General features: G+C 38.9%; 1 protein-coding gene and 1 long non-coding RNA gene across 4 annotated transcripts in view; one reads left to right on the top strand and one right to left on the bottom strand.

Moving 5' to 3' along the window:
- The window catches only part of KIF14 (kinesin family member 14), a 32,149-nt gene that overhangs the window by 6,516 nt on the left and 9,770 nt on the right, over nucleotides 1-15,863 (top strand). For 2 of the 3 annotated variants that reach the window (XM_053391509.1, XM_053391507.1), the window contains exons 5-20: nucleotides 51-149; nucleotides 1,293-1,345; nucleotides 2,093-2,123; nucleotides 4,120-4,227; nucleotides 4,997-5,113; nucleotides 6,073-6,191; nucleotides 7,282-7,454; nucleotides 8,155-8,302; nucleotides 8,759-8,822; nucleotides 8,982-9,166; nucleotides 9,985-10,087; nucleotides 10,294-10,454; nucleotides 11,250-11,397; nucleotides 12,983-13,135; nucleotides 13,996-14,113; nucleotides 15,393-15,486. In XM_053391509.1, the coding sequence (XP_053247484.1) occupies nucleotides 51-149; nucleotides 1,293-1,345; nucleotides 2,093-2,123; nucleotides 4,120-4,227; nucleotides 4,997-5,113; nucleotides 6,073-6,191; nucleotides 7,282-7,454; nucleotides 8,155-8,302; nucleotides 8,759-8,822; nucleotides 8,982-9,166; nucleotides 9,985-10,087; nucleotides 10,294-10,454; nucleotides 11,250-11,397; nucleotides 12,983-13,135; nucleotides 13,996-14,113; nucleotides 15,393-15,486 (1,874 nt within the window). The remainder of the gene's footprint in view (nucleotides 1-50; nucleotides 150-1,292; nucleotides 1,346-2,092; nucleotides 2,124-4,119; nucleotides 4,228-4,996; nucleotides 5,114-6,072; nucleotides 6,192-7,281; nucleotides 7,455-8,154; nucleotides 8,303-8,758; nucleotides 8,823-8,981; nucleotides 9,167-9,984; nucleotides 10,088-10,293; nucleotides 10,455-11,249; nucleotides 11,398-12,982; nucleotides 13,136-13,995; nucleotides 14,114-15,392; nucleotides 15,487-15,863) is intronic. The other variant, XM_053391508.1, reaches the window with a different exon arrangement.
- LOC128415394 (uncharacterized) overlaps nucleotides 1,122-15,863 on the bottom strand; it is a 57,889-nt gene continuing 43,147 nt past the window's right edge. The window contains exon 3 of the long non-coding RNA XR_008330939.1: nucleotides 1,122-1,236. This is a non-coding gene — a long non-coding RNA (uncharacterized LOC128415394). The remainder of the gene's footprint in view (nucleotides 1,237-15,863) is intronic.

Here is a 15,863-nt window from a genome sequence, read left to right as displayed (position 1 = left end):
GTGTTTCTTGGGTGTACGGGCAGCAATAAAGCTGTTTTTTTTTTAATTAGACTGATTTTCATCTTGAGATGAGCTATTTTGAAGTCTACAATGAAAAAATTCACGACTTGCTAGTCTACAAAGCTGAAAATGGACAGAAGAAACAGCCTGTAAGTAACTAATTACGTTCTGAACATTGACGTATTGTCAGTGTATAAAACAGTAACTCTCCGGATGTGGGCTAGCCTCATAACCATAAGGAATTCGATCCTTTCTGTTCTTGGCTCTTACAAGCATAGAAAAAGATGGGCATCTGTTCAAAGGCTAATGTATGAGCCTCAGTGAGGCTATATAGGGTTGTATATAGCCGCTTTCAACCCTGGCGGCGTTTCTGCAGCCCGGCACTCTCAGCCCCATATAGGTCTTCCAGCTGGCCATTTAAAGAGCTTCTACTTTGACTTGCAGACTTTTAGTTTTACTCACCTCTATTTTGTTTTGATTCCCTGTTTTTGTAGGTTTTGCTTCTTAAGCTGTGCTTGCATACTATTTTGCACGGTGTGATGCTTGCAGTGAAAAGTTTTTATTGCTCTTCATGTTTTTTTAAAATAAAATGTATTATAAAGATGCATTCTGTTTTCAGGGTTTTCAAAAGTTATTTTGTGGCAAAGTAAAACAAAAACCATTTGTTTTGTTATCTGTGGTTTACTAGGGTTTTCACATTGTTACATTAAAACGCTTCAGTCTCTTATTTCTCCTCTGTCCCCATGCCCTTTTTAGTTTTTTCATGTGTGATGTCCAGTTGTTTGGCACATTATTCAGCCCTCAGGTTCACATGTGCAAATACAGTGGTGCTTCGCAAGACGAATGCCTCGCAAGACGAAAAACCCGCTAGACGAAAGGGTTTTCCGTTTTTGAGCTGCTTTGCAAGATGAATTTCCCTATGGGCTTGCTTCGCCTTTTAGCTGCTAAGCCGCTAAGCCTTTAATAGCCGCTAAACCGCTAATCCGCTAAGCCGCTAATAGGGTTGCTTCGCAAGACGAAAAAACCGCTAGACGAAGAGACTCGCGGAACGGATTATTTTCGTCTTGCGAGGCACCACTGTATGGATTAGGATACCAATGTCGCTGCTGTTCTGGGGTCCCAGATTAGCAAACACTGAGTTGGAGAAGTTTCAGTCCTTCTACTTATGGATAATAACTTGTTAGATAGTTCCATAAATGTGCTCTAAATCTCTGAAGCTTTTAAAGCGGATCAACACTGAAAAAATAAAAAATAAAAATAAAGTTGATCAACACTGACTTTTCGATTAACAGCTTCGTGTGAGAGAACATCCTATCTTTGGACCCTATGTGGAAGACCTGACTGTGTAAGATTTAACTTTATGATTTTTTCTACAAATGTCTGTTTGCTGACTTAAAATGGACCTATTAGTTATTCACATAACAAGAAGCCTGCAGTCAAGGAAATTGTTGGGTTTTTCCAACAAATTGTGAAATTAAGCCCCAACCAAACTGGCTATTGGCTCTACTTTTTCACAGTATCATTTCTCATTAATTCCCTGTCCCCCAGAATGCAGTTTCCTCCACCTACTGTCGGCTCAGACTCGTTTCTGTTCCACTGCCTGTCCTCCAGCCTTCCTTCAGCTCCCCTTCCCCTTCATTTTCTTACTCAGTTTTTGGGTCCTAATCTGCCCCATGCAAACAATTCTCCTCTTCTGTTTTGTATTAATCTCAAAGATATAGTTTGCCCTTTTCTTTCAGACGGGTAACTACAAATGTTCTGATGCTAACCATTTTCACATTCTGTAACACCACCTCAATTGTACTGGAGGTGTCGCCACCACAAGCAAAATATAATATTGATTCTCTTGTAAACTCTGTTGAGCCTATAATAAAGCGTGGGTTTTCATTCCTTCAGGTGTACATATTTGGACCATAATACTGCTAGAATTGTGTAGTAAATCCATAATTTCCGCAGTATCTGTAGGCTTCATTGAAGCTTCTTGATGAATAATTGTAAGCTGAATGGTTTGTAGGACTGGGTCTGTGTTTATATGTGTAGAACTTGGTTTTTTCCCCTTCACAAGAGATAAAAATTATTATTTTTCTTCTAGGAATGTTGTTAGCTCTTACTTGGATATTCAGGTAAGGTTGTTGTTGTATGTATCAAAGCACGAGACTTTAAAAGTCTCATGTAAAAAACTGATTCCTAGTTTTTAGTGATGGTAGATAAGATATTATTGAGTAATTGAATTCTTCTACACAAATAAGTATTGAAATAGTTGAACTGGCAATTAGTTCTTTGTGGTAGATCCTTGTACTGATAGAAAATTACTTGCAGGATCAAAATTTCTCCTTTTACCCATTTCTCCAGAGTTTCTGTGAGAGATTGTAAAAACTTTTGTTTTAATTTATAGTATGTTTAATTGTCTGATGTGTATCTTTTAATGATATACATCTTAATACTCTTAATGATTTAAATATAAACAACATGAAAAGCCACCAACCAATTCTGCCATAAAATCAATGTTACCAATACAGTTGGTAACTGTTGCAGCTCAGATAGAAATGTCTACTCCAAAATAATGAGGACTTGGGTAAGCTTTTGGGTAGTGATTTGGCCATTTCTTCACACTTAGTGCAGTGTGCAGAGTTGTGCCATAAAGGACAGTATATCCCCTTGCTTCCCCCACTGACTTCCTGTCAGGTGTGTAGTGTTACAGAAAATCTTAAGTATTCCAAGGTGAGACCTTCCACACCTGCGCTGGAAGCATCTAGCTTCTTGCCATCCCCCAGGATCCTGACATGCAAGATACTGCTGGGAAAAAACAGGAGCAGAGCCACATGCAGGTCCCTGCATACAAAGACACAATATATGGCAAGCAAAGTACAATGAATGTGTTCGTCACAATGTACCCGCTATTACAAGACGTGGTACGTACAAGCGGTACTCCAGAATAATCAAAATAAGTACAATTAATGATATATTTTCATTATCTCTAGCACAAGGAAATTCTTGGAAGTGGCAGAGCTGCTGTAGCAAGCAGGACTGGAGCCTGGTTATCCCAGTTTCAAAGAGAAACTCCTTCTTCAGCCTGTGAAGTTAACAAGGTCCCACATCGGGTACAAGTTGGGGCAGCTGCTAGCTGTCTCTTCGAAACTAGGATCACTGGGCTCCTGTCATGTTTGCTACAGCTGCTTTGTACTTTGCTTGCCACATATTGTGTCTCTGTATACTAGCTTGAACCCCTGTTTTTTCTTTTTTGAAAAAACACTTGTAATCTTAAGGACAATGTTTAAAATTGGAAATATTTAAGGATAAGAAAATTATAGACATGTACTATATAAGAAATTATAAAAGAACCGGGGGAAGGAATGGAGGGAAGTCAAGGGATCTGAGGAATCCCAATATACGGATTTAATATGGTATGAAAATGTTTTAAATTTTTAAATTTATTTTTACTTTAATTGCATCTGTTTATTATGGTATGTGAAGATAATGTTTAATTGTGAAAAATATTTTTTTAAAAAAGAAAAAGAAAAAGAACCCTTTTTTCTGTTTGTGTATGTTTTATACACAGTAGGTTCCTTATTTCTGCACAGGATGAGTTGGCGGGAGATGTGTAGAATGCCCCACCTTGGAGTGTACAGTCCAAATACATGACTAGCAGAGCACAGCTGCAACCCAGTAGGGGAGGAAAGAGCTATGCTGTGAGGTGGAGCCACTTGCTATATTTATAGTAAGACCCTACTACTAGCAGCAGCAGATGAGTGATGGATTTCAAATCTGTGTTTATTTTTAATATTTCAATGCCCTACTTCATTTTGGCTTTTTAACTTACTGACAGCTTGAAAATCTAGATAAATCATGTGGACTCTCTTTCACTGGACATTTTTAAGCAGAGGTTGGATGGCCATCAGTCATGGATGCTTTGGTTGAGACTCCTGCATTGCAGGGGGTTGGACTAGATGATCCTCAAGGTCCCTTCCAACTCTACACTTCTATGATTCTATAAGTGGCTCTTGTGTGTGTTAGCACAAGTTGTTCTAGAAACATTTATTTAGTTTTATTTTTTTAAAAAAACCCTCATGGTGCTCACAACTGTTTTCTCAAAAATTTCACATCCTCTCTTTTTATCAGAATTGGCTGCAGTTAGGAAATAAACACAGAGCTACTGCTGCCACAGGAATGAATGACAAGAGTTCTCGATCTCACTCTGTTTTCACCCTGGTGATGACACAAACAAAGGTACTGGGCATTTTGGTTTGCTTTTAAACTTACTTTTTTATAACATTTTTTTAATGCAGGTCAAAAATTCAACAAAATTATTCATCCCCCTCTCTTCCCTTTTGCATAAAGGGGAACTTTTTAATTTTAAAAAAAATGTTCAATAATGCAGCAGACGTTGAGCAGAAAATTCACTTATTGATATAAAACCTGGGAAATAATGGTTTGGATCTCAAGGCGTCTGGCACAAGTGGAGAGACTTAATTCAAGCATCAACAAAAGTTGTTTAATCTTACATAAAGTAATTTTATGTATGGGCAGAGTGACTGCACACTATGCTCCCCATTTTTCTTTATACTTTTGTTTTCTACTGTAAACATAATGAAAGCATTAGCTTCCTATCAATGTGGTTGCTAACTTGTTTTATGAAGTTTTAAATGTTAGAGAATTAGAGCAGGTTAAGGGGGAGATTGTCTAGGTTTCTTTTTTTTTAGGTTATACAAATATTCATGATCTCCGGCTTTGTTTTTAAACTGTTCATAGGCTGCAAGTCAGGTATAGCACAGGAGCATAGCAAATCATTGGTCCATCTAGAGTAGTACTGTATACACTGAATGGCAGCAGCTCCAGAGTTTTAGGCAGGACTCTCCCAGCCCTATCTGGAGATGCCGGATATTGAATCTGAGACCATCTGCATGTAAGCCAGATACCCTACCACTTACCTACATCCCTTCCTCGCAAGCTGCATCCCTTCCCAACATGTCCAATTGTAGTCATTTCTTTATTTTAGACGGATATTGTGGAAAAGGAGGAACGCGAACACAGAATTATCAGTCGTGTGAACCTGGTAGACCTTGCAGGCAGTGAGCGCTGTTCTACAGCTCAAACCAGTGGAGAAAGACTGAAGGTAAAATGTATATAAGGTACTCTGCTGGGCCTTATATTCTCAGAAACTGGGCAACTGTCCAGCGGAGCCACCTTGTTAATCCACACGCCAAGCAAATCGTACTGCAACACAACATGCAATATTATGGCACTGAACTTGAAACACAAAGAAGAACCACTTAACAAGGTCTTTTATACAGTGTCAGATTACTGGTCTACCTAGCTCATTACTAGGCCTTTCTACACCCACAGCCTCTTGCCACTTTATCCCATTTCTAGATCAGATTCAAGAAAGGAAAAAAAAAAACTATGGGAAAGTTCAGCCATCCTGGGGCCCATATTCCCAGGACAACCAGCCATGGGTTCTGACTTGACCTGACCCCAGTTATGTTTATGGTTCTTCAGTAGCAGCTCCTGAGAATACAGTGGCTGGGAAAGGTGACACCGTGAACTGGTATCGGGAAGCCGTAACAAGAGATGTGCCAGATTGCAACTTCAATATATATGCCCCCTGTTTATGTGCATCTATATAGCCGATTGTAAAATACTATTCTTCCTGTAACAAATGTGTGAACTAGATGGATTAAGCATCTTCCGCCTGTGCACACTTTAAGACATGGAATATTAGTATTGTTAGATACAGGTAGTGATTTGGGTATTGGAATATATAGATGGTGAGGTGACTAGTAGAATGCCTTGGTTATATTTAGGCAAATTATTTATTAATTTATCATTTATTAAATTTGTATACCGCCCTATACACTCAGGTATCAAAATAATTAATTGTAAAAGTGGCCCAGAATTGAATCTAAATGATGGGGATGTCCCATGCCTCTGAAATGAACAGCAAATAGAAGTGGATATTCCTCTGCCTTGTGCAATAATGTAACTGGGTTTATGCACCTATATTGTGGCGCCTGTAGGAAAAACTAGGGCATAATATGTTGATGCTATTGACTGTTTCTCTCCTTCTCAATATAGGAAGGTGTGAGTATAAATAAATCCCTGTTAACTCTGGGGAAAGTTATTTCTGCACTGTCTGAGCAAAATCAGAGCAGGAAGAAGGTGTTCATTCCTTACCGTGAATCTGTTCTTACATGGTATGTACATATTTTGTGTGCCATAACAGCTTAAAAAAAAAGCTTCATTTTTTGTAGTGATCCTTTCTTTCTTGGCAGCATTTAATTATTATCAAAGTTAATAGATCTTCATAGAAACACAGCTTTTAATGGTAAAAAATGGAATTAGATCCAGTTATGTACCACATTAATCAAACCACTCTTCCCCCTCTCCACCCATTCATTTTGGTCCTCTGCTTTTCTATTTCCTGACAATGGAACTGAGCTAATTTTCAAAGTGATTTTGATTGATCCTGTAGGGCATAAAACTGCAACTGGTAGAGTACATTTACTTTATTCTCAACTGGTTATTCTTGCATATAGGAAAAAAAATGGATAATGCCTTAATATTTGGGGCCTATTTCCACTAGCACCTTCGGCTAATATCTGTGGGAAAGGCACTGCTTTTAAGCCAGCTAGTGCTTAGACTTCTGAGTTCTGAAGGCCCCCCAAAACATTCCTTTCTTCAGCACTAGGGGTGGTGGGGTGAGGCATGCATTCTTTGGCCTGGGCTGCACTGTTTCCTGAACCAGTCTTTGGGAAACAGCCCAGGCCAAGCTGAATGAAGTACGCCTAACAGTTCTGCACCACTTTTGACTTTTGCTGCAGTCTCCACACAGTTTTCTCAGCACTTTGGGGAAAGTTAGTCAAGAGGCCTCTGTAATGGTGCACACACCTCTGGGTATCTAGCTGTTCCAGTACTGGGAGGGATGGTAAGTTTATGAGTTATGCTTTCCAACTATGTTCTGATGAGAAGATCCCACCCCTCCGCAAAAAACCATTGGTGTTGTCCCAGACTCCTTTGGTCCATCCTTTCCGCTAATGCTAGCAGGAGTCCAAGGGGAAGTGGAAGGTGAATGGTGACATGTTGTTTGGGTAACGAGGTGAATGACCTGGATCTGATTCCACAGGTGAAGAACTTAGGCATCCTTATTCTAATCTACATAAAGAATTGGATCCTGCAAAATGCTCAAAACATGTACTGTACTTGGTTGTATCTTCAGAGAATATAGTCTTAAAATAAATCCAGACTGGGGAAAATCATTGTGCCTTTATTTTCTTTCAAATGTAGGCTGTTAAAGGAAAGTCTTGGTGGAAACTCGAAAACTGCTATGATTGCCACAATTAGCCCTGCTGCAAGCAATATAGAAGAAACACTGAGTACCCTTCGATATGCTAAACAAGCTTGTTTCATAATCAACATTGCCAAAGTCAACGAAGACATAAATGCAAAACTAATCCGAGGTAAGCCTGAGAACTATTTTGCTTCTTGCCGAAATAGCCCTGTGCCAAGTTGTTCCTAGATTTCTTACAAAGTATACACTTACTAAGAGGAAGTAATTCAAAAGAAAGCTGCATCAATTTATGGACAAATGCTTGCAATTGAAACCCACAAAAATGGCAAGAATCATTATTTTAATGATAATGTGATGAAATTGCTTATAGGTAGCCTGGAGTGCAAAATACTTTCAAACAGCTCAGAGGTGATCACAGCTCCCTTACAAGCATGTCTGTATGTTACATGTTTGCAAATATGTGGGGGGTTTTTACATTCATACTGTACATTTTTAGGTGTGTAGTTGATATGCTGCATTTTTTAAAAAAACCAATACTTGCATTTATTCAATATGCAGGTAATTTTTAAATTGCAAACATTGTGGGTAGGATTCATCTAACAAACCCTGTCAGCAGAAGCCCTGCACAAGGACTTCCACTTGCAAAATGGGTCTTCCCCCTGTGTTCCACGAAATTGGCTGGGGAGGGCAGAAGAACTCCCAGAACAGCAGAGAGGGGGAGGGGAGTAGATCCATTCCACCTGACAAGCTGAAATGCTTGTGTAGCTATAACATTTGTCACTGTGAGACTCATAGATGCCAATCCAGAATATTTGCCAATATAAGAGATGCCATTTTGACTAGCTGCTGAACTCTCTTGTTAAATGTAGAATTGAAAGCTGAAATTGAGAAACTGAAATTGGCTCAGAAAAACGCTCAGAATGTTGACCCTGAAAAACAAAAGCTTTATATGCAAGAAATAACATCTTTAAGAGTGAAGCTATACCAGCAAGAGAGGGAGATGGCAGAGATGCAAAGGTACTTGGTGTCTTCTCAAAAATACAGACTGCTAATGGAAGGTTCCCCTCTATTTTTTTGTTTTTTTACTATTGAAATATAGTCTATACAATTAATTGTGCATTATTGCATAAAGATTGCACATAAATAATAACTAATTAAATAAATAAGAATAACAATGTTGGGGCCAGACTGTTTAACTCAAATTTATAGTTTTAACATTCACCTAAGCAATTATTGATTTAAGACTCCTCTTATGTATTTCCAGTGATCTTAGTAAATTTCCTGTTATGCAAATATAATGATGGTTTTTTTAATTGCTTAAACTTTGTTTCCAATAGTATGTAAGGATATAAATATTATTCAGTGATAACTCAATTCTTCTTTAGATTATGTATCCCTTTTGTTAGCCTCAGAATTACATTTGCAAAATGATAATAAGCTGAACCACCATTTTATTTCCCCTGATAAATAAAGGGCCTGGAAAGAAAAACTTGAACAAGCAGAAAAAAAGAAATTTGAGGAAACAATGGAGTTACAGGTACCATTTTTCAAGTAAATTCAATTGTGGATGCAAAATAATAGTTTTCCCAAGTGTCATTCTTCTTCCTTATCTGCATCATATTCCTACAACAGCAAATGAACAAAAAGTTGCTTTCATTTGCATGCAATATGTAATGTTCTGAATCTTTTATTTTAGAAAGCTGGCATTACATTCAAGGTTGACAATAGTTTGCCTAATTTAGTCAATCTCAATGAAGATCCCCAGCTCTCTGAGATGTTGCTATACATGATCAAGGAAGGACAAACAACAGTTGGGAAATGCAAGCCAAATTCACGTCATGATATTCAGCTGTCTGGTGTCCTGATTGCCGATGACCATTGGTAGGTGTTTCTTTAAGTTAACAAATAATGATAAATGGGTCTTTTGCTCTGCACGATTCCTCTGGTTAATATGCAGCTCCACTGAAATAAATAGGCGCATTAGCTTGTGTAGATTTATAATCCAGGCTAAAACAAATTTAGCTGAAAGTAAATGGGGCAGAATTCGTGTGTTTAGGTTGACAGATTAGGATGGTGATTAGACAGATTCATGGAGGGATACGTTTATCAATTGCTACTAGTCAAGGCTATAGGAAACTTCCATATTAAGAGGCAGTGTGCCCTTCAATACCAATTTCTGGCAAGCAACAATGGACGAGGGCTTATGGATTTTTCACAAGCATTTAGTTGCCAGCTGTAGGAAATGGGATGCTGCACTAGATGGAGGTGAAAAACACTTCCTTCCCATCCCTACTCAGCATAATTTCTCTTGTGCCCTCATGTTATATTTGTAATGCGGCATAATCGTTTTTTAAAAATCCTATTTGTTTTCAAGCATATTGGCTACTGTGCTGAAGCATGAACGAAGCTATGATCCAAAGAAACTAGTTACGTGAATGTAAAGAAGTTAAAACTGCTTCTTCCTCTCTCCTCTCCCCCACCCCCGGCAGCAGTTTCTCATGTGGAATGCCTTTGAAACACAGGCTTGTTTCCAAAGTAGGATGTCATGATGTGGCAAAGGGGTCAAAAATTCAATTGGGGTAGGAATCAGCTGTTAGATTCCTGGTACACGTGTCTATCCCAGAGTGATTTGTCACACTTTTCTTACTTGAAGCTTTACTGATATATAATAATAATATCTTATTATTTCTTATTTGTAGTATTATCAAACACATGGATGGTGTTGTGAGTATTATTCCACTGGGAGGAGCGAATACATATGTTAATGGAAAATGCATTTCAAGCCCTACATTTCTCCATCACGTGAGTTGGTTGGAACAGATTTATTTGCATGTCAAATTGGGACAGAAGTTTAAATTCATGTGTCATATGCTGGTTTAGTGTAGATTTTCAATGACAAAGCATGATATTCTTCGATGTCACTCATGTGCATAAGCGCTTGCATGCAAGCACACACACAAAAAATAATTTTTAACATGCACCAAACATATATCTTGGATTTTTTTTAGGGTGACCGTGTCATTCTTGGAGGAGACCACTATTTTCGGTTTAATCACCCAGTAGAAGTTCAGAAAGTCAAAAGTCTTTCTTGTGGCACTTCCCTTCCTGAGGACGGTCCAAGTGGCTTTGAATTTGCAAAGAATGAATTGCTGGCTTCACAAAGGGCTCAGTGAGTACTAGTAGAAATTCTGACTTAAATGGTAAATGTGTTTTCCTTCTTGTGTGTGACATGAATGTTGCACCCTAGTTTTTAGAACTTTGATTTTTGTATAGGTTGGAGATACTAAAATGAACATTTACTTTCTATGTAAGAAAGGTGTCTTACAGAATTCCTACCAACGTCTAGAAATCCTGTTGCCACTAAAAGCTTGAGTTTAGACAGCTTAAAACCCACTGTTGCTCTTAGAGCTGATATGGTAAGTTTCATTGGTGTTCAAGCAAAAATTGGGATTAAATTTTGTTATGGTGCTAACAGGAATATAGCAAAGCGATGAGTGGCAAGACAAGTTACATTACCATGTAGCCTTCTTTCATGTTATCTTTGGAACAAATGGGTCTCCTAATAGCAGAAAAAAATTACGTTGATATTTGAAAAACTATTCTCTTCACTTTTGGAAAAGTAGTGAGTTTCATACTTGCATTTATACTGTAATGTAGGTGAAAGGATTGTTTAAAGGTCCTGCACAGCATATTAAGATGATTGAAGCTCCTATTTTTGGGTGTTCATATGTTTGGGGATTGGAAAGAGTAAGCTGCAATCCTGCACCCTCTTACCTCAGAATAAGCCCCACTGAACTCACTGGGTCTTACTTCTGGGTAGAGATATATAGGATAGTGGTATTAATGACTTGGGATAACTAGTGTATTTCTATACTACTTTTCTTTTGTGTTAAAAAAATGGTATACAACAGCCATAGCTAGTTGGATATATATCAGTTAACTTGGTTTTTAAAACACCCTGTAGACTTGAATCAGAAATAGAAGAAGCACGTCTGAAAGCTAAGGAAGAAATGATGCAAAGTATCCAAATCGCAAAAGAAATGGCCCAAGAGGAACTTAGTTCTCAGCAGAAAATTTATGAGAGCCAGATAAAATCATTAGAAGCACAGCTGGTGAGTCATTAATAAGTATTTTAAATACACTTGATCCCACAGAAGGTGACACTGAATGGGGAGGATAGGGTTACATTGCTATCTGCATCAAAAGATGTAACTGCTCCATTCAAGAGGCCAGCATGTACACTGTGGTCTAGATGAGGATATACATTCAAATGTGTACCCCTGCTTACACAGACAGTCTGCATTAGAGACTTCCTTGAGGATGGGAAGGAATAAATAAATAAATATGCACAGGGCAGTTTTTCATGGTACATCAGCTCTCTGTCCTGAAGCTGGAGGCTAATGGAGTGAAATCCACTTACATTCTGGTAGTTTACTATAACTGGTTGGGAATTGGACGGTTAGAGAATGGCACCTAGTTTTTTTTTATTAAAACCCTCTTAGAATCATAGAATTGTAGAGTTGGAAGATTAATAGTCTCATGCTCTTCAAACTGAGCTGTCCCTAAGAAGAAGAAGAAGAGTTGGATTTGATAACCCGCTTTATCACTACCCTAAGAAGTCTCAAAGCGACTAATAATCTCCTTTCCCTTCCTCCCCCACAACAAACACTCTGTGAGGTGAGTGAGGCTGAGAGACTTCAGAGAAGTGTGACTAGCCCAAGGTCACCCAGCAGCTGCATGTGGAGGAGCGGGGAATCGAACCCGGTTCACCAGATTACGAGTCCACCGCTCTTAACCACTACACCACACTGGCTCTAACTGAAACAATTGACACAATCTGGCTGTTATGTGTTTCTACCAGCTAATTTCATGTCCTAATGACAGCAACTCAACTGTGAATATTCTGGGATCTTGGTCCCCAACACTATCCTATACCACATGTATGTGGCTTATTTTTAGGTCACCTTTTAGGGCCAGGCTCTCCCAAGGTGGCTTCCAACATATAAAACTCACAAATATACAGTGGTACCTCTGGTTACGTACTTAATTCGTTCCGAGGTCCATTCTTAACCTGAAACTGTTCTTAACCTGAAGCACCACTTTAGCTAATGGGGCCTCCTGCTGCCGCCACGCGATTTCTGTTCTCATCCTGAAGCAAAGTTCTTAACCCGAGGTACTATTACTGGGTTAGCGGAGTCTGTAACGTGAAGCGTATGTAACCCTAAGTACCACTGTAGTATCTTCAGGAAGGAAAAATATATCTTTCTTCTTCCTCATCTTTCTAAACCTCTCCCCCACTGTAATATATAGCATCAGAGTGTTCAGATTAGGTGCTCGCTTCTGAAAAAGGATGAGCATACTCAGTCCTCAATTTCAGCTCAACTTTAGAACTTTTTTCTTTTTAATTTACAAATTATTTCTGCGCGTTTGAATTGTCTCTGAGTATACCCAAAGCACCGTCACTACCTTGTCTGGAGGTGGTCCAGGAATGTATGGAAATCTGAAGAAAATAGAGTGAGAGAGAAAATGAAAGAGCTTCCAAGATTTTTGTGAAATGTGTGTGTGTGTGTGTGTGTGTGTGTGTGTGTGTTTATGTGAGCAAGTAAAGAATATTGCTTATTCTGGGGCAATGGTTTTGCTTGGGTCAAGCATATTTTTTGTTATTGGCACATATTATTAATTCTTTTGTTTTCTTAGGAAGAAGAATCCCGGAGGAAACAACTGCAGGAAATGAATAATAAAATAGCTGTAAACAAAATTCAAGAGCTGGAGCAAGCAAATCGGGGCCTTGAGCTAGAGGTACACGTAAACAAGAAGCGCTTGGAAATGGAGACATTGGCTGCCAGGGAGGTAAATTTTAAAAACGAAACATAAAACCTAGCATCTTGTCTTATCAATTGGACAGTGTACCGTGATCTAGTATTGCTTCTCTGAATCTATACATTCTATGCAGCATAACTCCAAGAAACTATGTCACAGGCGCCCTCTAGCTCTACCCTTTCATGAGATCGACTGATATTTGGGAAATGATAGTTTATATAACTTTGGGCGCTCTGCTGATGTGCCTGTTACAGCAATGGAAGGCATCCCTCGAAGCTGTGTTGTGTAATCACTCTTTGCAATGTAAAATATTTGCAATCATATTGGAAGGAAACGAAGACCTCTTTTTAAAATTGTGCTTGGCAAATGTGAAGATTAAAGAAAATGGCATATCTGTCCCTGTGAATGGAATATTAACTTAGCTGAGGATTAATAGTTGCAAGTTTGGTCTGAGTCACTTTTACATAACTTATTTTTTATAAAAAAAATAAGATCTGCTTTGCTGAATCAGATCATAGTTGGCTATACCTCTTCAAAGTTGTAAGCATGGCATAAAAGTGATGGCCTTCCCTTGTAATTGTCATTTTGCCCCCAGCAGCTGGTACTTAGAGGTTCCGTGCCTTAGATAAAATCATCCTAGTTTTAATTAGTTGTTTTCTAAAATCAGTTTTATAAGTTTGTGCTTTCCCCCTCAAGCCTAAATGGAAGGAGCATTGTTTCACGACTATCTTTGTGTATTGTATATGTTTTGAGGGTAATGGATAAGGCAAGGTAACTAATAGAATTTATTTCATTTAGGATCAACAGCCTGAACAGAATATTATGTGTATGGTCTCAGAAGCTGTGCAGCTTTTGCTGAAAAAATCTCATAATCCCTTGCTTTGTGGTAGGTTTTAGAAGATCATGTCATTCGTCGTGCCAAGATTCTAGAAGCTCTAGAAGCTGAGAAGCAGAAAATTGCTCAGGAAGTGGCAATGCTTCAGCAGACTCATGGAAACAGAAATAAAGGTATGGTTACATTATTATATACAGCAAAGGGACGCGGGTGGCGCTGTGGGTAAAACCTCAGCACCTAGGACTTGCCGATCGCATGGTCGGCGGTTCGAATCCCCGTGGCGGGGTGTGCTCCCGTTGTTTGGTCCCAGCGCCTGCCAACCTAGCAGTTCGAAAGCACCCTTAAGTGCAAGTAGATAAATAGGTACCGCTTTATAGCGGGAAGGTAAACGGCGTTCCGTGTGCTGCGCTGGCTCGCCAGATGCAGCTTGTCACGCTGGCCACGTGACCCGGAAGTGTCTGCGGACAGCGCTGGCTCCAGGCCTATAGAGTGAGATGAGCACACAACCCTAGAGTCTGGCAAGACTGGCCCATACGGGCAGGGGTACCTTTACCTTTTTAACTGTATGGTGGTTAACCACAAACTAACGTAAGAGTGTCTACATAAAGACTTTTCTTTCAACAGGAATCCAGGAAGGCCCTCTTCATCTCTGTGTTGAAAATATATCTTCTCCTTGCCACTAGGGAGAGAGGGCATACTGGTTTTTTAAGGGTTTATATATTTGCTTGCAGTGTTCGAAACTCCCAGTGTTCTAGGCGCATTTTGTGACAGGGAATTTCATTAGCGCCAGCAATTTCTGACCTCTGGGCGCAGTACAGTGCATAAGATTTCAGAGTAAAACTGCAGAGTGGAAGGAAAGGAGGACCTTTTTCTGCCTCCCCACTTCCAGCTACTCCAGCTGAAGACTGGAGAAGAGACCCTTTTAAGAATATTAGGGGGTGGGCAGGGGAAGGACTAGACCATGTGAAAAATGAAAGAAATATTTTAGCTGCAGTTCATTCATTTTCAGCTTTGTATTCTTGTTATAGAAATGTACACCTAGACATTCCCTTGTTGCGCCCATAAACTAGGTTTAAGGTACCATTTGGCTCCTAGTTTTCATATCTCAGTTTCTAACACTGTTTGCTTGGAGAGCTGCCCTTTTTAAAAAAACCCACCACATTTCTTATCCATTCACTTGGGAGCTTTTGAATATACTGCTTTTCAGTTTCTTTCCAAACCTGTTATGAGAGCAGACTTGGGAGGGAGCAGTATGAAATTATACAGTACGGGTGGACAATAGCCTAAATGTTTTTGTGCATTCCTCATAGATACAAAAGTCATCCTGTCCTGTCCTGTATGGAATTTAAAAAGAATTTCAGGGATTACCAATTCAATGACTGATTGCATAATTATTAACCAGTAGTTAAAGAAAAAGTCCATTATCTTTTTCTTTGAAAAATATATATTTAGCAGAGCCAAACTGGAATTCTTTGAAGCTGTCCATGATGATCAAGGAGGCCAACACTATTAGCAGTAAATTAGAGAAACACACAGTTTTTTGTAGGTAAGTATTTTAACTAAAATATTAGAAGTGGTGCTGCATATGCTTTTTATGTTCTGTGATTTGATGACTTCCTTTGAATAATCAAGTATAGCATTTCTGATAAGAACGTATAGTTCTTAAAAAAGAAAAGGAAAAAAGAGGGGGAAATGTGATTCTGGAAGGACAAGGGTTTAGTGAAAATTCAGTGAGATTTCCTGTACTCATGTTTTTTTCTGAAAAGGCTAACATAATGTTCCTGGCTAGTTGCAGGCTTTTTCATTCCAAAATCAAGCACCTAATTGTAAGGTGTTTTGTCTTGTAATCTGTGTGTAAAATACGCCAACACCACAGAAAGATAATGGTAATCAAGGGACACGTCCAATAATTACAGATATTTC

The sequence above is a fragment of the Podarcis raffonei genome, chromosome 6 (genome assembly GCF_027172205.1).
Source record: "Podarcis raffonei isolate rPodRaf1 chromosome 6, rPodRaf1.pri, whole genome shotgun sequence".
NCBI lineage: Eukaryota > Metazoa > Chordata > Lepidosauria > Squamata > Lacertidae > Podarcis > Podarcis raffonei.
The sequence above is the reverse complement of the archived record's forward strand: the minus strand, read 5'-3'. Positions and strand labels throughout refer to the sequence as shown.